Raw genomic sequence first — 23,093 nt, 5'->3', positions numbered from 1 at the left:
CATGAAGTTGTACAACAATTGACACCTGTTAAATATGACAATTAAGACAGTCAAGTTAGCAACAATAGTCATATTTTGTCTTGTTTTCACATTAGTAGTAACATCGATGATTGTAGACTAGAAGTAAGTTATTAAAGCTGTTGAAATCCTAAGCAGTGTGCCAGACAACTTTTGGTCTCCAATATAGGCTCCTTTCTGTGTTTGCTAAAATTGCGGCACGAGGGCAATGCACACACAATTTGGTTGCAGAAACTCCTCCCTGCTAATGAGGAAACCACTAGTTATGGATGTAGTATATCTGCTAATGAGGAAACCACTAGTTATGGTTGTAGTATATCTGGTAATGAGGAAACCACTAGTTATGGATGTAGTATATCTGGTAATGAGGAAACCACTAGTTATGGATGTAGTATATCTGCTAATGAGGAAACCACTAGTTATGGATGTCGTAAATCTGGTAATGAGGAAACCACTAGTTATAGATGTAGTATATCTGCCTGGAGCAAAAATGGTGAGCGAAGATTTTAGTTTTTCACAAACTATTCTGAATATTACAGCACAAGATCAGGATGCTACTCAAGGAAACTCACATTAAGCTCTGTGTCTATTCACTAATTCACCACCGTGGGGGAAAACTCAGGGGAGCTCTCATAGGCTGACAGCAAAAATAGCCTCCATTTCCAGGTTGCGTATGAGTGCATTTCACATTCCTTCTGATTATAATTGTAAGGCTCGTTTGAATGTCCTGTGTGTTATTGTTGCAAATCAAGTGCTTTATACTTAAAAAACACTTAAACCAGTAAAGTGCTCTTTGGCTAGCTTTGCCATCAGCCTGACAATGAGGGTTTGTACACTAAGTGTTTAACAAATTGGCCCATAACTTCACCTAACAACATAGACCTACTGTAGGACCCATAACTTCACCTAACAATAACAAAGACCTACTGTAGGACCCATAACTTCACCTAACAACAACATAGACCTACTGTAGGACCCATAACTTCACCTAACAACAACATAGACCTACTGTAGGACCCATAACTTCACCTAACAACAACATATACCTAGGACTATAATAATTTAATATTTCAGGTGAAACATGGAAACTAAAATGTCTTTGTCGTGACATTTCATAACCTGATCACCAGATAATTTAGTCAATAATCCCACTAGGCTACTGTGTAATGTGTTGTCATTCTAAATGTCCTGAATAAAGGAAAATAGCTCTGTGTGTTGTACAATAGCCTATCCATCAAGGAACAGTTCTCTACACAAACAGAAAACAGACTAACGAGACCCTACTATAAATCAAGCAGACAATAACATTATAAACACCAATTTGTTAGGGATGTTGGATCCAACGTGGAGCACGGCATAACTGTCTTTACCAGAGTAATGAATGAAGAAACACTTTGGTTGTTGTTGCATGTCGTGATGTTTGTCATTTGACTCATTCAGAAAATGATTTCCTGGATCAGCTGATGATAGTTGAACATGTGACTGTAACTAAACAGCATGAAGAATTATGTGTAATTATTGAAGAACCGCGTTAATGACAGTATCCATTTGGGTGTCAATAAAGTTAAGGTGACTCTCGGTTACAACCATTGGATTTAGCAAACTCTGAAATTATTTAGGATTTCTGTGCCCATGAAAACTGTTTTCCCAGCGTAACATAAGGAGGCACTAAATGTTACGTAGTTAGAGAGCATTTCAGAGATCTGAATACAAAAAACTCTGACAGCAAGATCCAGTATTTAAGTTGAAGTTTATCATATGACAAGCGTAACGTTATGACTATAACTACTGTTCCCTGAAGGAGGGAAACTAGGTACAACATACTATTAAATCCACATGTTATGACTATAACTACTGTTCCCTGGAGGAGGGAAACTAGGTACAACATACTATTAAATCCACGCCTCGCTGGAAGCCCCGCCTTCCACAGGTGATGAGCGTGAGACTCGGATTTATTCCTTAAATTTAAGTTTAAGTGGCGGGGCCAAACAGGTGTTGTAACTCGTTCATAACTGGCACGAAGATCGGTAGAAATGGTCAGATAAATTGGCACTCTGAATGGAAATGGAAAAAGTTAGCAGATTTTACCGGAAACTTCAGGAACATAACGTCAGAATTTAGGAAGGCCAGCAGCAGGTCGGTTGGTTATTTCCTTCTGGTTATATTGATCTCTGGCTTCCTCAAGTCATTTGTGTTAATTATTTAATCAAACGCTTGAAGCATCAGTTCAGTTCAAGTTCTATATGGTTCTATGTGTCTATATGGAAAAATACACGTCATAACATTTCAACCAATCAATTGGTAGAAAGAAAATACTATTTTTGTTATCTGGGACACCCCTAGAACATACAACATACATGCATTCAGACCCCTTCCCTTTCTCCACATTTTGTTACAGTACAGCCTTATGGATTACATTTTTTTTTAATTATCAATCTTCAGACATAATGACATCAGAATACCCCATAATGACATCACAATACCCCATAATGACATCACAATACCCCATAAAAGTGAGAAAAAAAAAGTTTAGAAATGCTTGCATACCAGTGGTTGTATCTCTCTGTAGGACATGCCAGTAGGCTACAGTAGGTTGTATCTCTCTAGGTCATGCCAGTAGTCTACAGTAGGTTGTAACTATCTAGCCCAGTAGGCTACAGTAGGTTGTAACTCTCTAGGTCATGCCAGTAGGCTACAGTAGATTGTAACTCTCCAGGTCATGCCAGTAGGCTACAGTAGGTTGTAACTCTCTAGGTCATGCCAGTAGGCTACAGTAGGTTGTAACTCTCTAGGTCATGCCAGTAGGCTACAGTAGGTTGTAACTCTCTAGTTCATGCCAGTAAGCTACAGTAGGTTGTATCTCTCTAGGTCATGCCAGTAGGTTACAGTAGGTTGTATCTCTCTAGGTCATGCCAGTAGGCTACAGTAGGTTGTAACTCTCTAGGTCGTAGGTTGTAACTCTCTAGGTCATGCCAGTAGGCTACAGTAGGTTGTAACTCTCTAGGTCATGCCAGTAGGCTACAGTAGGTTGTAACTCTCTAGGTCAAGCCAGTAGGCTACAGTAGGTTGTAACTCTCTAGGTCATGCCAGTAGGCTACAGTAGGTTGTATCCAGGTAAAACAATTATCAACCCAATGTGGAAAATGTTGAATTTGGTCAACAACAAAATTAATGGCTTATTTGCTATGTGAAGTTTACTTGATCTAACAGAAGTTTTGTAATGATTAACTTATTATGTGGACACGTGACATATTGACAACTTTAAATAAAAATACTATAGGAGTTGTCTCCAGATCGCTATGCATATTCATGCTAGTAGCTTAGCATCTCTCTCCATTGAATTCAGGCGGTTGACGTCAACAGCCCTGATAAAATATAAACAATAGATTACAATAATAAGATGTATCCACCAATACAAAGAAAGGGTAGGCGGGAGATAGACAACCCGCAGTGCCGTTTTGTGGACAACGACTCCCCTTGTCAGGGCAGAGACATCTTGTCAGTATATTCATAATCTTTGGTGTAGCCAACCCAACTCTCACATGGCACTATTGGGGGGCACGGTGTGCAGTAAATCATAACTACATGAAAATCACTACATGCCGTGCCCCCCAGTCCGCGGTCAGCAGATAGACCCTTCTCAAATATATATGTTAAGTCACTTTTTGGAAACGGAATGAAGAAAACAAGGGGTAGCTTGTTCTCTACGTCGTCTGATTCTAGACATATCAGTCATCATCCTAGGGCCCTCCGTTGAAGAGGTATTGACGAGCCAACTCCGAATATCCAAAGTTAAAAACAAATTTAAGGCGGTACTTACTGGTGTTAATCAGATCTCCTATCTCCTCCTCTTCATCTTTCAATGTGACAGTAATCTCCCCTTCCTTCTTCACTCCAAAAACTGCAGCCTCTTCTTTTACTGTAACACCCTCCTCCTCTATCACTCTGAAAACGTCTTCCTCTTCTTTCACTGAAACGTCTTCCTCTTCTTTCACTGAAACGTCTTTCTCTTCTTCTTTCACTGTAACAGCCTCACCCTCTAATTCTTGTTTTACTGTGATATCCTCTTCTTCCTCCTCCTCTTTCACGACAATGTTCAGCCCCAGAGCTTCTTTCTCCGTCCAGCAGACCTCCTCTTCTTTAACAGGAGGGGAGTAGTTTAGAGAGCTCATGTTCGGGGATGTTAGCTAGCTAGCTATCATTAGCGACTAGGCTAGTGCTAACTTAACCAGCTAGCTACTATAGCTGACTAATACAAAATAACGTAATATTAAATTAAATAGGTTAACAAGTAGATACGACAGAAGTGTGTCTAAAACACAGTAGGTAATATACACCGAAAGCGTATATATAGCTTGAGTCTTTCGGCTATGTTGGCTAGCAAGCTACCGAGGTGGTTGACGAGCTGTTTCTGAAGAACCGTCCACTAGATTATACGTCACGCTGGCAGCATCGCCTGAAAGACGCACATCGCCGTCTGCTGACTGGAGGGGAAACGCAGTTGAGGATCATAATTTATTTACAGACAAAGATTATTGTAAATGGATTTAATTAAATAATACCATTATATTGAGACATACAAAGACAGGAATGTGTTGATTGATTAGTGCGAATAAAAAAATGTTTACTACAGCACATTTAAGGCAGTTTCATTGAGTCATACGGAATCTAAATAAGTAGCTAGCTACTGTAGGTTCTTACTGCTCCTATATGGTGTAACAATACATCATGTAGATGTATATAATGAACAGACTAGGTCCATACTGCTCCTACATGGTGTAACAATACATCATGTAGATGTATATAATGAACAGACTAGGTCTATACTGCTCCTACATGGTGTAACAATACATCATGTAGATGTATATAATGAACAGACTAGGTCTATACTGCACCTACATGGTGTAACAATACATCATGTAGATGTATATAATGAACAGACTTGGTCTATACTGCTCCTACGTGGTGTAACAATACATCATGTAGATGTATATAATGAACAGACTAGGTCTATACTGCTCCTACATGGTGTAACAATACATCATGTAGATGTATATAATGAACAGACTAGGTCTATACTGCTCCTACATGGTGTAACAATACATCATGTAGATGTATATAATGAACAGACTAGGTCTATACTGCTCCTACATGGTGTAACAATACATCATGTAGATGTATATAATGAACAGACTAGGTCTATACTGCTCCTACATGGTGTAACAATACATCATGTAGATGTATATAATGAACAGACTAGGTCTATACTGCTCCTACATGGTGTAACAATACATCATGTAGATGTATATAATGAACAGACTAGGTCTATACTGCTCCTACATGGTGTAACAATACATCATGTAGATGTATATAATGAACAGACTAGGTCTATACTGCTCCTACATGGTGTAACAATACATCATATAGATGTATAGTACCGTTCAAAAGTTTAGGGTCGCTTAGAAATTTCCTTTTTTTTTAAAGAAAAGCAAATTTTTTGTAAACAGTGTTTTTTCTTGTTCTTTAACAAAGCTTTTGTAAACAGTGTTTTTTCATGCAGTAATTCAGCCATGAAGGCTTGATTCACGCAGTATCTGAACAGTTGATGTTGAGATGTGTCTGTTACTTGAACTCGGTGAAGCATTTATTTGGGCTGCAATCTGAGGTGCAGTTAACTCTAATGGATTTATCCTCTGCAGCAGAGGTAACTCTGGGTCTTCCTTTCCTGTTGCGTTCCTCATGAGAGCCACCCATACCTTGTCACAACACAACTGATTGGCTCAAACGCATTAAGAAGGACAGAAATTCCACAAATTAACATTTAACAAGGCACACCTGTTAATTGAAATTAATTCCAGGTAACTACCTCATGAAGCTGGTTGAGAGAATTCCAAGAGTGTGCAAAGCTGTCATCAAGGCAAAGGGTGACTGCTTTGAAGAATCTCAAATATAAAATATATTTTGATTTGATTAACCCTTTTTTGGTTACGACATGATTCCATTTGTGTTATTTCATAGTTTGTCTTCACTATTATTCTACAATGTAGAAAATAGTAAAAATAAAGAAAAACCCTTGAATGAGTAGGTGTGTCCAAACTTTTGACTGGTACTGTATGTGTGGGAGTGAATGGATACAGGCTGGTAAAAACAGGAAATTAAGACATAATGGCCAAAGCCATTATAAAGGTTTAGTGTAAACTTAGAGTACATTGTCTATTGTCTAGGACAGGAAACTAAAGCAAGGCCATAAATGCATAGAATAGCTGGGAAAACCGAGGTCAGAGGGACATACAAAAGAGGGGGCCAGCCAAATGACCAACAGATGGACTATAGGCATAATACATATTTATATTAGGACAGTGAGAAGGTCCTGGCACCATTGTAATCTAATCAAGAGCGGATACAGGCGTTATTGGGCATGAACAAGCAGGAAGCCTGAAAATGAAAGACAATGGTAACATATGACGTATGAGAAGTATGTGCGTATGTAATGGACTGATATACTGTATGTGTATAAAAACAGAGACAGGGCTTAGGAAAGGTGGTCTTTCCGCGGACTGACACGGCTTGTGATACATTGTATTAAAAAAGCCTATGTTGATCTCACAAGTTCTTGTAAGAGTGTTATATTTCTGAGACGATTATCCACGACATATTTAAATGTGATATTTCAGTTGTTGTTTTGTTACATTTGAAACATTTATAAAAACCTGTTTTTGCTTTGTCATTATGGGGTATTGTGATGTCATTATGGGGTATTGTGTGTAGAATGATGAGGGTAAAATATTGATTTAATCTATTTTAGAATAATGTAACAAAATGTGGAAAAAGTGAAGGGGTCTGAATACTTTCCAAATGCGCTTTATATAGGGGCAGTAGTTAGTGACATCACTTCATGAAACAGGAGGTACAAATATATAACTTAGGTTCACAATATCAACATTCCAAGTATCAAAATATGATAAAGCTGGAAGTGTAAACGCCAGCCCAGCCACAATCCTAGAGGAACACTGATGATCAACCTCCTCCTTCACATCTGAATCCTGATGATCAACCTCCTCCTTCACATCTGACTCCTGATGATCAATCTCCTCCTTCACATCTGACTCCTGATGATCAACCTCCTCCTTCACATCTGACTCCTGATGATCAACATCCTCCTTCACATCTGACTCCTGATGATCAACCTCCTCCTTCACATCTGACTCCTGATGATCAACCTCCTCCTTCACATCTGAATCCTGATGATCAACCTCCTCCTTCACATCTGACTCCTGATGATCAACCTCCTCCTTCACATCTGACTCCTGAGGATCAATCCAGAGCGTCTTCTTTTTGGGGGAATCCCGATGGACGACGTCATCGAATAGGACGTCATCACCACCTATTAAGTTAATTGTCATGCAGGTTATCAATGGGAAGAACATTAGCAATATGTCCTGTCTGGTAACTTGTCTCGTTCAAAGGATTCACATTGGCAGGTGCACAGGGAGAAACACCATTAAAAAATCTCAGTTGATCTTAAACTGCAGAAAACATTTTGGAAGTCTTTAACTGCATCAAAGTCTGTGGCCTGTGATGTTGGGACAAATGATAGTCCCTTATTATACAAGAGACAAAATTCACAAATTCTACAGCACAACGGCAGAGTCATGTCTTAAGTGTAAAACTAACAATGACTCAATAATCCTTCTGGGAATGTTTTGACGTCATAAAGTTATGGGCGGAGCTAGAAAGTTGTCAGAAGTACAATTATACAATGTAAAATTACTTTTAATCTGTCTGTCTGTATATTTCAAAACATGGCATTTGAGGGTGCAGTGAGATACCCCAGAGTTGGACGATACTTTTCTCGTCAATCATCTTAAATATTATACTTAATTAAAACCTGGAAATCAACCAATCCTCTGTTGTTAATTCAATAGAAAGGTCAAATGCTTTATTATCTAAAAGTTGAAAGTGAGTAGGCAACGGAGAGAAATAAAATGGTGCTGATGCGGGCGCTGGAGATGGGGCTGTGTTCTAGTGGGTCTGGGCAGGTGTGATGTAGTTAATGGAGATGGAGGTGTGTTCTAGTGGGTCTGGGCAGGTGTGATGTAGTTAATGGAGATGGAGATGTGTTCTAGTGGGTCTGGGCAGGTGTGATGTAGTTAATGTTTCTATGATGTTGTTTGTATGTTTTGTATTGTTTATAAAATATCAAATAAAATATTAAAACATTTCCAATGCAACACCTCACAGTTCTATTTTTGGAGTTATTACATTAAACCAATCAGAATTTAGAAGAATGCCAAAGTCAGGTGTGAAGTAATATGGAGGACCAGCCTATTCCTTATGATGTATACTACAACAGAAATAACTGAAAATGTATAACTTTAAATTAAACCAATAATTTGCACTCATGACTTGAGTGATTAAAGTAAACCACAGTTTTGTAAATACATAACGCCATCTAACCAAATACCAAAGAATGTTAGCTATATGCAGTTATCTTAGCCAGCCAGCTAACGTTAGGTATATGCTGTTATCTTAGCCAGCCAGCTAACGTTAGGTATATGCAGTTATCTTAGCCAGCCAGCTAACATTAGCTAAATGCAGTTATCTTAGCCAGCCAGCTAACATTAGCTAAATGCAGTTATCTTAGCCAGCCAGCTAACATTAGCTAAATGCAGTTATCTTAGCCAGCCAGCTAACATTAGCTATATGCAGTTATCTACGCCAGCCAGCTAACATTAGCTATATGCAGTTATCTTAGCCAGCTAACGTTAGCTATTTAGCCAACTAGCTATTAGCCTAACCAGCGTAGCCAACCAGCACGGTTATGGTCAGCGAGACCAACTACCGGAGACTAGTCAGAACCCAACTAACAGTAAGCCAACGTGGAAAAAGTTACAAAACTCCCCTAGTCTAATTCACAGATAACATGCTGAAAAGTAGTGATGGGGAAATAAAGCTTCCTGAATCATTGGCTCTTTCTAGCAAATTGTGTCAACAAAAAAAAAAAGGTTCATTACTCAAAGATTTGAGCGACACAGACTTTAGAACAGCCACATTTTATAGATGAAGTCACACGCCGTAGCAGCGTAGCCATTATGTCATATATTAAACCACTGGCCGTGTTCGAGAGCATCAACTCCATGCTGCGTTGTGGGTAAACGGTGACTGGCTGACTGATTTATAAATAATAATGAGTAGTTATTTATGATGCAAGGTGATTTGTAAATTAGTCAGTCAGCAGTCAGCAGTCAGCAGTCAGCAGCCACCTGCACTGTCGCCTGCAATGTCGAACGAGCCCAATACCAAACCAATCAGGTGTTCGACGAAATTATTCTTCATTGATGGTTAGACAATGAATTAGACGTCATTGATCACGTGCTGCTGATAAAGTGACACTGCTTTGAATTATACCACTTAGCGACTTCAGTACATGCCTCATAGCTCCAGTCTCAAACTTAACCCCGTTCCTGTTGAAGAAGATAAGGTCTGCTGGATGGAGAAAGAAGCTCTCGTGAAAGAGGAGGAGGAAGAGGAGGCTGTTACAATACAAAAACAAGTAGAGGGTGAGGCTGTTACAGTGAAAGAAGAAGAGAAAGACGTTTCAGTGAAAGAAGAGGAAGACACGTTCAGAGTGAAAGAGGAGGATGAGAAAGATGGCACACTACAAAAACAAGTAGAGGGTGAGGCTGTTACAGTGAAAGAAGGAGAAAGACGTTTCAGTGAAAGAAGAGGAAGACGCGTTCAGAGTGAAAGAGGAGGATGACGAAGTTTCAGTGAAAGAAGAGGAGACTGACGATGAACGGGCCCTGATTAACACTAGTAAGTACTGTCTTAACAGAAGCACAAACTCTGTGGTTGTTGAACTGATGCTTGGTGTTAAAGCGGAAATCTGCAATTGCTACATCCATATTTTGACTTTTAAATTATTTATATATATATTTATAGCCATTGATTCTTGAATATAACACATGCCTCATGAGCTTAGTTCAACTGTTTGCCCCATCAGAACCCCAAATAAGCTTTTTTTACTCAAATGTACTCCAATGTTTAGAAACAACAATGTAAATCAACATGGTTAAAACTATAATGTTGATATCGTGGATGGTCAGTCCTTTCATACATGGGTCTGTCTATGAATTTGAGAGTAATTACATTTCTCCAGCCCCATCCATCATCTTATTACCAAAACAGTGGTGGAATTACAGCTTTGTTATTGGTTGACTGCAGATTGGTTGATTGATTGTTGAGTGGCTTTTTTAAACGGGCAATCTAGTTTTTAAACAAACAAAATGGCTGCCCAGAGTCCTGAGCTGTGTTAGTATACTCATACTAACTGCACTATTTGTGAAGTAAATTGAGTATATAGTCTGCTTATTGGTCATAGTATGATGTAGTTAGTATGCCAAAAGTTCCCGGATGTCGTACTAAATTCGCCAAAATATGAAGTATACACGCAGTACTTTAGGGACCATAATGCAATTCTTCGGGAAATGGGCGTGGCTTTAACGTTTTCAGATTTGAAGAAAATGGGGGAAAATATGCAGCCGAAGTCCAACGAGAGAGCGGATACAAATGAACTGCTTTAAATAATTATGACAAATGTTGAGCAATGTAATAAAGTATTGACTTTTCAAATAAGTTACCTTACACGTTATATGACTATTGTTGTTCACTTGACAATCTTAAGACAAATGTCAAATAATGAACATTCATTACAGACGTCATTGTTTGTACAACATCATGGCTACACATCACCTTTTACAGTGGATTTCTGCTGTTGTGGGCCTTAAACCAACTGTCTGACTTGTTGTTCACACAGGAGAGAGACGTGACTATCGTGGATCCTCTGGGGGGGCTCAACAACCTCATGATGCTGATGAGGCAGAGAAGAGTCTCTCCACTTCGAAACACCAGCAGAGAACCACAGGGAAGAAATCTCATTGCTGCTCTGACTGTGGGAAAAGTTGCACATCTTCATCAGAACTTAAAATACACAGGAGAATACACACAGGAGAGAAACCTTATAGCTGTGATCAATGTGAGAAGAGTTTTACTACATCTAGCCAGCTGACTTCACACCAGAGAACACACACAGGAGAGAAACCTTATAGCTGTGATCAATGTGAGAAGAGGTTTCCTATATCTAGCCACCTGACTTCACACCAGAGAACACACACAGGAGAGACACCTCATAGCTGTGATCAATGTGACAAGAGATACTCTGATAAAAGATATCTGATCAAACATCAGAAAATGCATACATGAAGAAGTTGTTTCATGATATCAATGAAATAATGTCACAATGTAGAATGTTTTAAAATTGTAGGAGTATTTTAATGATGTCACAATGTAGAATGTTTTAACATTGTAGTAGGAGTATTTTAACGATGTCACAATGTAGAATGTTTTAACATTGTAGGAGTATTTTAATGATGTTCTACCTTATCCCTTGCCCTGTTCAATTGATTGCAGCATGATATGGATATTAGCCTCAGGGGAAAATCCAGGCTCTGAATTGAAAGAGTATTATTTAACAAAAAGTGACTAACAAAAAAAGAGCTATGTTACACTTACTGCGTTGGTGACCCACTTTAATCAAAATGCAGCACTTAAATGTAGCTAGCTGTTTTGTACAGGTTGAAAAAGCTGCTTGTTTAAAAAAATACATCTAATATGATAATTGTTGCAGATGTTTGTGTATATACACACATGAAAGCAGTATAATAAATTGTACTAATCAATTTTATTAACAATCTGAGATCACTCCAGTATTTCTTGACAACATTCAAATGCTAATTGTCTTTATTCCACTACTGAAGAAGCATAACTCAAATCACCTCATATTTCAAACATTCAGCCTGACAAAAGATACATGTTTTATTATTCCATGCCTCACCCTTAAGTGAAGTATTGCCAATACATATTAACAAAGGGGTTTACATTTGGTTTTGATATTTACAATTCATGTAACAGTTAGTAATCATAATTATTTATGCAACCAGCTGACCATTTTTGGGTACAATTATATTGACAATGTTGCCCTGCTTTTAGAATATCAGGGTTCATTCTCAGATGTGCTAACCCAAATGCATGACATTGGGGACTGGGCCCGATCCAACAACATGCCTATTGAGTGAACCCTGAAAAGAGAGAGAGAAGTAAAGTGGAAAGTTACTACGGATATTGCAGGAGTTGGTTGCTGATTGTCTCAAGGGTGGGCAGTCAACAAGTTTTGCATTTAGCCAGTGCGTTGCAATGGATCATAATTTATATTGACTGCACGTTTTTCTGTATTGGAGACAAGTTTTTTGGGGGGGCTCGTTCCAAGGGGACGAGAGTTCTAGAAGCTAGTGGGTTTTAGGATTCGATTGAAAGAAAAAGGATTTTAAAAAGAATACTATTGTATATTATTATTTAGAAATATGTGTTTTTTCTTGTTTTTAATTGTTGACAGCCAGTAGACACCATGTTTATATTGTAGAAGCATTGTAGTTGATTATGTGAAATGGAAGTTGTTTTCTGTTGGGGATGAGCATGAGCAAACATGTCCAACAAAAATATAGGATATATTTGTTGTCTTAAGGGGGAAGGTGTTACAGGCTTTGGTTTTTCCATTTATGTTTTGAGGTTGGACTTCAGCTCGTTAGCACGTAGGGTGCACTAATTGGTGTCACCTCGTTAGTCAGTATGTGTTACACCTGTGCTGGCTTGTCCCTCTCGTTAGTGGGAAGGTGTTTCACCTGAGCTGGTCCAGGTTCTATTTAAGAGTGTCTGGCCCAGTGCTCCAGTTGTTTTGATAGATTTGGAGAGTCAACACCTTTAGTTGCTCCACCTTTTTGGTTTGCTTCCTGTCTTTAAGGTTGGTGTGGGTTTTTCTTTTGTTTCCCTCTTCTTGGGCAGATTTAGTGGGTCTCATGGTGGGTGTCTTTTAGGTCCCAGTTGTTGTTATTAGTCAACTTTCAGTGGACACAGAGCAAAACTGCAACATTATGTTATAATACTTTTATTGCATCAAATGGTTGTTTTATGCAACAGAATAGAGGGTTCTTAGAACTATTGTGTCTGTGTGTTCTACTGAGGATGGGCCTCTGGGAGATAACACTGACAGGAGATTTACAATGTCTTTTGGGTGATAAAACCTAAAGAGACCGCATTCCAGAGCATGAGTTAATGTTTCTGTTCTATATGGTACCAGGGAGAGATGACCCCAGGGCCAGACCCTGATCTCTACACAAAGAGTACTGTTTTTACAGCATATACTGTCTGCTGAGAACTATAAGTATCTTTCATACAAATCTTAACCTTCTATACATCTGTTGTTCGTCATGTAGGTTGAAAGACCTTTGTACTTTTGTCTCGTGGCTCTCAACGAATCATCTGGGGGTGATTTGTCGACCAGCCATCATTATCGTAGAGCACTCAGTTGATTCACTTTATATGTGTGCGTTGTATTGACCTCTTTATTAATAAGTGAATAAAGATTTAGTTTAAGAATAACTCTGACTTGTGTGATAAGTTTGTCTCCTCATTTGATATGAAAGAAAATAACCACATTTGGCAATGGGGATGTGAATCTTGACTTGGTGACCGCTGCTGACGACCTGGGTAAATGACCTGGCTCCTGACAACCTGGGTAAATGACCTTGCTCCTGACAACCTGGGTAAATGACCTGGCTCCTGACGACCTGGGTAAATGACCTGGCTCCTGACGACCTGGGGAAATGACCTGGCTCCTGACTACCTGGGGAAATGACCTGGCTCCTGACAACCTTGGCAAATTACCTGGGTAAATGACCTGGCTCCTGATGACCTGGCTGCTGACGACCTGAGTAAATGACCTGGCTCCTGAGGACCTGGGTAAATGACCTGGCTCCTGAGGACCTGGTTAAATGACCTGGCTCCTGAGGACCTGGGTAAATGACCTGGCTCCTGAGGACCTGGGTAAATGACCTGGCTCCTGACGACCTGGGTAAATGACCTGGCTCCTGACGACCTGGGTAAATGACCTGGCTCCTGACGACCTGGGTAAATGACCTGGCTCCTGACGACCTGGGTAAATGACCTGGCTCCTGACGATCTGGGTAAATGACCTGGCTCCTGACGACCTGGGTAAATGACCTGGCTCCTGACTACCTGGGTAAATGACCTGGCTCCTGATGACCTGGGTAAACGACCTGGCTCCTGACGACCTGGGTAAATGACCTGGGTAAATGACCTGGCTCCTGACGACCTGGGTAAATGACCTGGCTCCTGACGACCTGGGTAAATGACCTGGCTCCTGACGACCTGGGTAAATGACCTGGCTCCTGACGACCTGGGTAAATGGCCTGGCTCCTGACGACCTGGGTAAATGACCTGGCTCCTGGTGACCTGGGTAAATGGTGCACAAGGGATCCCTCAAACCTGGGATCTCAGGGAGACCACACTTCGGGAACGGAGCAGATGGACCCACCTTTGATCTGAGAGGCAGCGAGCCGAGTGGATACCACATCTCGAACATAGTTTTAAAAGGGGGGTCACCTTGGAGGTGTAAACAGGGCCCAGTCAGGAGGCTCTGGGTGTGTATTCCAGTGTGAGGGGGGGTCACCTTGGAGGTGTAAACAGGGCCCAGTCAGGAGGCTCTGAGTGAGTATTCCAGTTTGAGGGGGGTCACCTTGGAGGTGTAGACAGGGCCCAGTCAGGAGGCTCTGAGTGTGTATTCCAGTGTGAGGGGGGTCACCTTGGAGGTGTAAACAGGGCCGAGTCAGTGGAGGATGATCTGAGAGTCGGTCGACTCAGACACCTATCAATGGTCGGTTGCGGGCAACCTAGCGCCATCCTGACACTGAAATATAAAATACAGCCCTAGCAAAGCCCCAAGTCCCATAGGGACGTCCTCGAGGGCGTGGATGTTCTCGCCTTCAAAGGCCAGCTGCATTTCACTGTCATATCCATTTCCTGGACTTGATTCATTTCTGAGAAGATCTGAAAAGAATCGCTGCTGTGGTCTCGAGTCCTAGTAAAGTAAAGCAATGACCTTACTACACTTGCTAATTTTATTACAAAATACATTAGAGAAAGGGATAAGAGAAAATCCCTCTTCTGTATTGTCCTTCAGGGACTGTCAACATAGCAGGATGATGTCCTCACCCCTGCCTCGCCTCTCGACCTCTGATGGTCCTTGAATTATCTTTTTGTCGATATCCACTCAATGGACTTGATTCATTTCTGAGATCTGAAAATATAATTTTCACACATTTGTACGCTAATAGATGTCAGTTTGTATTGACTGCTATGTAGGTTAAATGTACACTACAAATGCAGCTGTCCTACAACAGATCTGTACCTTCTTCTTGATCCCAATTGCATTGTGTCCATGTTCTGTCCTATAAGAATTTCAAAGGAAGAGAAAATGTGTCAAGCATTTAAATATATATATATTAAATAAATATTGAAAGATAAATGGCATATACATACAATTGAATGCAAAATAGAAGAACATATTGGAGAAAGCACTAGCCAATACAGTACTGCCATACAGTAACAGTACTGCCATACAGGCCTAATATCACATTTCAAGATATCTTTGTACACAAATTGTTCAATATTTTCTCAGGCTGACTTGAAAGATTATACACAACATTTTGATGAGTGGCAATAATGTGTTTGGATTCTGAAGGGCCTTTATACAAAAGAGGTAGTCTAGACACTGTATTAATACCATTATGCATTTGAATCCCAACTACAGCTACCATCTAAGATATTAATTTCCCTCCACAAGGGGGCGGACATGTAACGTTTCCAAAATGGGATAGCATTGTACATGTAACGTTTCCAAAATGGGATAGTATTGTCCATGTAACGTTTCCAAAATGGGATAGTATTGTACATGTAACGTTTCCAAAATGGGATAGTATTGTCGATGTAACGTTTCCAAAATGGGACAGTATTGTACATGTAACGTTTCCAAAATGGGATAGTATTGTACATGTAACGTTTCAAAAATGGGATAGTATTGTACATGTAACGTTTCCAAAATGGAATAGTATTGTCCATGTAACGTTTCCAAAATGGGATAGTATTGTACATGTAACGTTTCCAAAATGGGATAGTATTGTCGATGTAACGTTTCCAAAATGGGACAGTATTGTACATGTAACGTTTCCAAAATGGGATAGTATTGTACATGTAACGTTTCCAAAATGGGATAGTATTGTACATGTAGCGTTTCCAAAATGGGACAGTATTGTCCATGTAACGTTTCCAACATGGGATAGTATTGTACATGTAACGTTATGCCCCCTTGTGAGTTAATAATATTGCATGCTGTAGCAGGCTATATAAAGAGGAAGACCTCCATTGACGATTCAGTTCGTTGTAACATCTCGTCTGGACAGGTCACCGTCCTTAGTTAGTTAGTTAACGTTAGCTAGTTCATTATCACAAAAGTGAGAACTGCCCTAGATTGGAAACGTACGTTAATGAGTGTAAAGCCATGTTGGCTTAATGGAAACGATATGCAATATATGGGAAAGAATATAGTTGAGGGAAATAATCCAAACCTAGTTGTGCCTAGTTAGGACATAACGTTAGCTAGCTAGATAACGGTACAGTACTGTAGCTCATACAATGCCGACGGTCAAACCCGGCTTTCTAATATTTACGGTAATTAACTATAGTAACGTTATGGAAGATATTCACAGAAAACCATAATTGTCTTCGTTATTTATTATTAGTATGTTATATTATTATAATAAATCATTTCGAGACATATTCAGAGCCAAACATCAACCCAACTTAACCTTTTTAACTGTTGTCGCATCCAAACTTGTCACCATCGTTTTCAGTTGTAATTGCGAAGTTCCCGGAAGAAGTCCAGCAACAACGGAGGTTCCTCGATGAACCCACCATCTAACAAGTTATTTGAAGAACCTTTTGGGGCTGTTTTTCATTGACCAAGAACCCTACGGTTCTTAGGGGATCTGAGAACAACTCCAGTTGAACCCTTCATTTTTAGAGTTGTAGTCGGCTCTATTTACTCTCAGATTCAAACATGATGATTAGCATCAACGATCAAGTCAGCTGCTGCTGCTCCAATACAGTATGAGGTGAGACGGTGAACTGACGTTGAACCGGGCAGTCAGCTGCTGCTGCTCCAATACAGTATGAGGTGAGACGGTGAACTGATGTTGAACTGGGCAGTCAGCTGCTGCTGCTCCAATACAGTATGAACACACAACACTATGTGTGGAGACCAAAAGGCACAGCACACCAACATCAAAACCTCGTCACAACTGTAAAGTCTTACTTCCGGCGCCGAAAAGAGATGGCCGCCTCGCTTCGCGTTCCTTGGAAAATATGCAGTATTCTGTTTTTTATGTGTTATTTCTTACATCGGTACCCCAGGTAATCTTAGGTTTCATTACATACAGTCGGGAGGAACTACTGAATATACGATTAACGTCAACTCATCATCGTTCCTACCAGGAATATGACTTTCCCGAAACGGATCCAGTGTTTTGCCTTCCACCCAATACAATGGATCTGATCCCAGCCGGCGACCCTGTGCGACGCCGAAAAAGGGGCAAACGAGACGGTCTCGTGGTCAGGCTTCGGAGACGGGCACATCGCGCTCCACTCCCTAGCATACTACTCGCCAATGTCCAGTCTCTTGACAATAAGGTTGACGAAATCCGAGCACGGTTAGCATTCCAGAGAGACATCAGGGATTGCAACGTGCTCTGCTTCACGGAAACATGGCTAACTCAAGAGACGCTAACGGAGTCGGTGCAGCCAGCTGGTTTCTTCATGCATCGCGCCGACAGAAACAAACATCTTTCCGGTAAGAAGAGGGGCGGGGGGGTATGCCTTATGATTAACGAGACGTGGTGTGATCATCATAACAACACACAGGAACTCAAGTCATTCTGTTCACCTGATCTAGAACTCCTCACAATCAAATGTCGACCGCATTATCTACCAAGGGAATTCTCTTCAATCATAATCACAGCCGTATATATTCCCCCCCAAGCAGACACATCGATGGCCCTGAACGAACTTTATCTGACTCTTTGTAAACTGGAAACCACACACCCTGAGGCTGCATTCATCGTAGCTGGGGATTTTAACAAGGCTAATCTAAAAACAAAACTCCCTAAATTCTATCAGCATATCGATTGTGCTACCAGGGCTGGAAAAACCCTAGATCATTGTTATACTAATTTCCGCGACGCATATAAGGCCCTCCCCCGCCCCCCTTTCGGAAAAGCTGACCACGACTCCATTTTGTTGATTCCAGCCTACAAACAGAAACTCAAACAACAAGCTCCCGCGCTCAGGTCTGTTCAACGCTGGTCCGACCAATCTGAATCCACGCTTCAAGACTGCTTCGATCACGCGGATTGGAATATGTTCCGCATTGCGTCCAACAACAATATTGACGAATATGCTGATTCGGTGAGCGAGTTCATTAGGAAGTGCATTGACGATGTCGTACCCACAGCAACGATTAAAACATTCCCAAACCAGAAACCGTGGATTGACGGCAGCATTCGCGTGAAACTGAAAGCGCGAACCACTGCTTTTAACCAGGGCAAGGTGACCGGAAGCATGACCGAATACAAACAGTGTAGCTATTCTCTCCGCAAGGCAATCAAACAGGCTAAGTCCCAGTACAGAGACAAAATCGAGTCGCAATTCAACAACTCAGACACAAGAGGTATGTGGCAGGGTCTACAGTCAATCACGGATTACAAAAAGAAAACCAGCCCCGTCGCGGACCAGGATGTCTTGCTCCCAGACAGGCTAAACAACTTTTTTGCCCGCTTTGAGGACAATACAGTGCCACTGACACGGCCCCCTACCAAAACCTGCGGGCTCTCCTTCACTGCAGCCGAGGTGAGTAAAACATTTAAACGTGTTAACCCTCGCAAGGCTGCAGGCCCAGACGGCATTCCCAGCCGCGTCCTCAGAGCATGCGCAGACCAGCTGGCTGGTGTGTTTACGGACATATTCAATCAATCCTTATCCCAGTCTGCTGTTCCCACATGCTTCAAGAGGGCCACCATTGTTCCTGTTCCCAAGAAAGTGTAGGAGTACAATTACACACATGGATAACATATAGAGGTATAAGATAGGTGAACAGTATAATTACATTTACATTTAAGTCATTTAGCAGACGCTCTTATCCAGAGTGACTTACAAATTGGTGTATTCACCTTATGATATCCAGTGGAACAACCACTTTACAATAGTGCATCTAACTCTTTTAAGGGGGGGGGGGGGGTTAGAAGGATTACTTTATCCTATCCTAGGTATTCCTTAAAGAGGTGGGGTTTCAGGTGTCTTCGGAAGGTGGTGATTGACTCCGCTGACCTGGCGTCGTGAGGGAGTTTGTTCCACCATTGGGGTGCCAGAGCATACATAGACATAATAACATACATGTCAGACAGAGAGGCGCTTAAAGGCAATTGGACACTAGACATATGGTCTGACCATTCCATTACAAACATACATGTCAGACAAAGAGGCGCTTAAAGGCAATTGGACACTAGACATATGGTCTGACCATTCCATTACAAACATACATGTTAGACAGAGTGGCGCCTAAAGGCAATTGGACACACTAAGGATAGGGGAGAATAGAACAAAGAGTGCATTGATTTAGTGGTGTAGGGAAGGGGCATGGGGTCTGTTGACACACTGGGATAGAGGGTCCGGCCACTATTATAAACAAATTGAAAGCAGATGGTGGTGAATGACTTCATAGGGGACGGACAATACTATGTGGGTATAAATATAAAGGGCTGGACTTCTGAGAGGTGTGTGTTCCGCGGACATTCCAGATTGTGATACAATTTGTATTAAAAATCATATTTGAGTTCACAAAGTTCTTGTAAGAGTTATATTTGAAGTGATTTTCCACGACAAAATCTAAGGTAATTGAGCTAAACGACTACCGCCCCGTAGCACTCACTTCCGTCATCATGAAGTGCTTTGAGAGACTAGTCAAGGACCATATCACCTCCACCCTACCGGACACCCTAGACCCACTCCAATTTGCTTACCGACCCAATAGGTCCACAGACGACGCAATCGCAACCACACTGCACACTGCCCTAACCCATCTGGACAAGAGGAATACCCATGTGAGAATGCTGTTCATCGATTACAGCTCAGCATTTAACACCATAGTACCCTCCAAACTCGTCATCAAGCTCGAGACCCTGGGTCTCGACCCCGCCCTGTGCAACTGGGTCCTGGACTTCCTGACGGGCCGCCCCCAGGTGGTGAGGGTAGGTAACAACATCTCCACCCCGCTGATCCTCAACACTGGGGCCCCACAAGGGTGCGTTCTGAGCCCTCTCCTGTACTCCCTGTTCACCCACGACTGCGTGGCCATGCACGCCTCCAACTCAATCATCAAGTTTGCGGATGACACTACAGTGGTAGGCTTGATTACCAACAACAACGAGACGGCCTACAGGGAGGAGGTGAGGGCCCTCGGAGTGTGGTGTCAGGAAAATAACCTCACACTCAACGTCAACAAAACAAAGGAGATGATTGTGGACTTCAGGAAACAGCAGAGGGAGCACCCCCCTATCCACATCGACGGGTCAGTAGTGGAGAAGGTGGAAAGTTTTAAGTTCCTCGGTGTACACATCACGGACAAACTGAATTGGTCCACCCACACAGACAGCGTTGTGAAGAAGGCGCAGCAGCGCCTCTTCAACCTCAGGAGGCTGAAGAAATTCGGCTTGTCACCAAAAGCACTCACAAACTTCTACAGATGCACAATCGAGAGCATCCTGTCGGGCTGTATCACCGCCTGGTACGGCAACTGCTCCGCCCACAACCGTAAGGCTCTCCAGAGGGTAGTGAGGTCTGCAGAACGCATCACCGGGGGCAAACTACCTGCCCTCCAGGACACCTACACCACCCGATGTCACAGGAAGGCCATAAAGATCATCAAGGACAACAACCACCCAAGCCACTGCCTGTTCACCCCGCTATCATCCAGAAGGCGAGGTCAGTACAGGTGCATCAAAGCAGGGACCGAGAGACTGAAAAACAGCTTCTATCTCAAGGCCATCAGACTGTTAAACAGCCACCACTAACATTTAGCGGCCGCTGCCAACATACTGACTCAACTCCAGCCACTTTAAAAATGGGAATTGATGGAAATTATGTAAAAATGTACCACTAGCCACTTTAAACAATGCCACTTAATATAATGTTTACATACCCTACATTACCCATCTCATATGTATATACTGTACTCTATATCATCTACTGCATCTTGCCATCTTTATGTAATACATGTACCACTAGCCACTTTAAACTATGCCACTTTATGTTTACATACCCTACAGTACTCATCTCATATGTATATACCGTACTCTATACCATCTACTGCATCTTGCCATGCCGTTCTGTACCACCACTCATTCATATATCTTTATGTACATATTCTTTATCCCTTTACACTTGTGTGTGTGTATAAGGTAGTAGTTGTGGAATTGTTAGGTTAGATTACTTGTTGGTTATTACTGCATTGTCGGAACTAGAAGCACAAGCATTTCGCTACACTTGCATTAAGATCTGCTAACCATGTGTATGTGACTAATAAAATTTGATTTGATTTGATTTGATTTGGTGGAGGGAGAGTCATGGTTTGGGGCTGCTTTGCTGCCTCAGGGTCTGGACAGCTTGCTATCATCGACTGAAAAATGAATTCCCAAGTATATCAAGACATTTTGCAGGAGAATGTTAGGCTGTCTGTCCGCCAATTGAAGCTCAACAGGACAACGACTCAAAACACAGAAGTAAATCAACAACAGAATGGATCTAGTTTATCATTGTTGGTATTGAAAAAGCCTATTGCACATTGTGGTGGAAATTCTAACCAATCAGGAGAGACCTTGCCATTTCTTCAAACAATCAACCTTTATTTGATAAGAATTGCAATAATGTGGCTGGTCAGCCCTACACTCTGAGGTGGAAGGCCGAGAGCTCGATGACACAAGGAGTTCAGAAGCCTTATATAGTCAAACTATCTTGTGCATATAGAAAACACGTGATCTTGGTATGTGTCCGTGTGTGGAGAACGAGACACAAACTAACTGTGAATTGGTCGTCTCGTTCTGTAGCAACAGCTAGTTATTTTGGTTTTCCAGTGAGGTATCAAAACAACAGGAAGTCACTCTAGACACAGTTCCTCTGAAGTAGATCAATGGTTCCCTGAATTGGTCCGAGCGCCTTTGGCCTGTCTGTCCAGAGTGTGTGGTACAGACCCACACAAACATACACATAAACTTCTCAACCTTAAAGAGATCCTTCAACACATTAGAAGTCGTATAAAGTTAAAGAGGTTAACATAGATTTTTCCCTCACAACACAGCGATAAATCAAACCCAGCCTGAACTGTGATGTAGTAGGGAGATGTAGTTTCTTGAGAGATAAATCAGATCCAGCCTGAACTGTGTGATGTAGTAGAGTTGTAGTTTCTATAGAGATAAATCAGATCCATCCTGAACTGTGTGATGAAGTAGAGTTGTAGTTTCCAACAGGCCAATATTCTACATAATTTAGCGCATAAAACATAATTAACTACAATGACCATAATCCATTGCGTGCCTACTTGTCTTGTCTGTGTTTCTTTTACACCTGCTATGTAAAAGAGACCGAAGAATGTGCAATGGTCAATGCTATCTGGATTCCTTGGGACATCCCCACCCTAAACCCTAACCGTAACAATATTAAATGTCAACTTCAATGGGCTAGGGACGTCCCAAGGATGTATCTCTACCTGAAAATACATGATCTAAGTGATTGATAGTTGGTATTCAACAGTCATAAAACCTTATTTACTTTAATGAACTACTAAAATTGTGATTTTGTCTGACAGCATAGACAGCAGCTCTACACTTTATTGACTGACTGATCCATTCATCCTTCCATCCCTCCTCAGCCTTCCTCTCCTCTGAAGACCCAGTGAGGGGGGAGCTCAGTCAGAGAGCTGTTGAGGGACTGGTTAGGAAGAACACTTCTACAACCAGAGAGGTGAGAGGTCACACGTGGTTTAGATGGTAAATATTTGT

The 23,093-nt window shown here is 41.4% G+C and overlaps 1 protein-coding gene and 2 long non-coding RNA genes across 4 annotated transcripts in view; 1 reads left to right on the top strand and 2 right to left on the bottom strand.

Annotated features, from left to right (window-relative positions):
* LOC139567089 (zinc finger protein 180-like) overlaps positions 1-4,488 on the bottom strand; it is a 38,476-nt gene extending 33,988 nt beyond the window's left edge. For both annotated transcript variants that reach the window (XM_071388574.1, XM_071388573.1), the window contains exon 1: positions 3,839-4,488. In XM_071388574.1, coding sequence (XP_071244675.1) covers positions 3,839-4,190 — 352 coding nt within the window. In that variant the 5' untranslated portion in view covers positions 4,191-4,488. The remainder of the gene's footprint in view (positions 1-3,838) is intronic.
* The window catches only part of LOC139567102 (uncharacterized), a 117,546-nt gene that overhangs the window by 78,869 nt on the left and 15,584 nt on the right, over positions 1-23,093 (bottom strand). The window lies entirely within an intron of this gene.
* Positions 9,417-11,755, top strand: LOC139567101 (uncharacterized). The gene is made up of 2 exons (XR_011673225.1): positions 9,417-9,834; positions 10,835-11,755. It is a non-coding gene; the product is annotated as an uncharacterized lncRNA (long non-coding RNA).

Source organism: Salvelinus alpinus, unplaced genomic scaffold (genome assembly GCF_045679555.1).
Source record: "Salvelinus alpinus unplaced genomic scaffold, SLU_Salpinus.1 scaffold_43, whole genome shotgun sequence".
Taxonomy (NCBI): Eukaryota; Metazoa; Chordata; class Actinopteri; order Salmoniformes; family Salmonidae; genus Salvelinus; species Salvelinus alpinus.
Note: the sequence above shows the minus strand (reverse complement) of the source record. Positions and strands in the feature narration are given on the sequence as shown.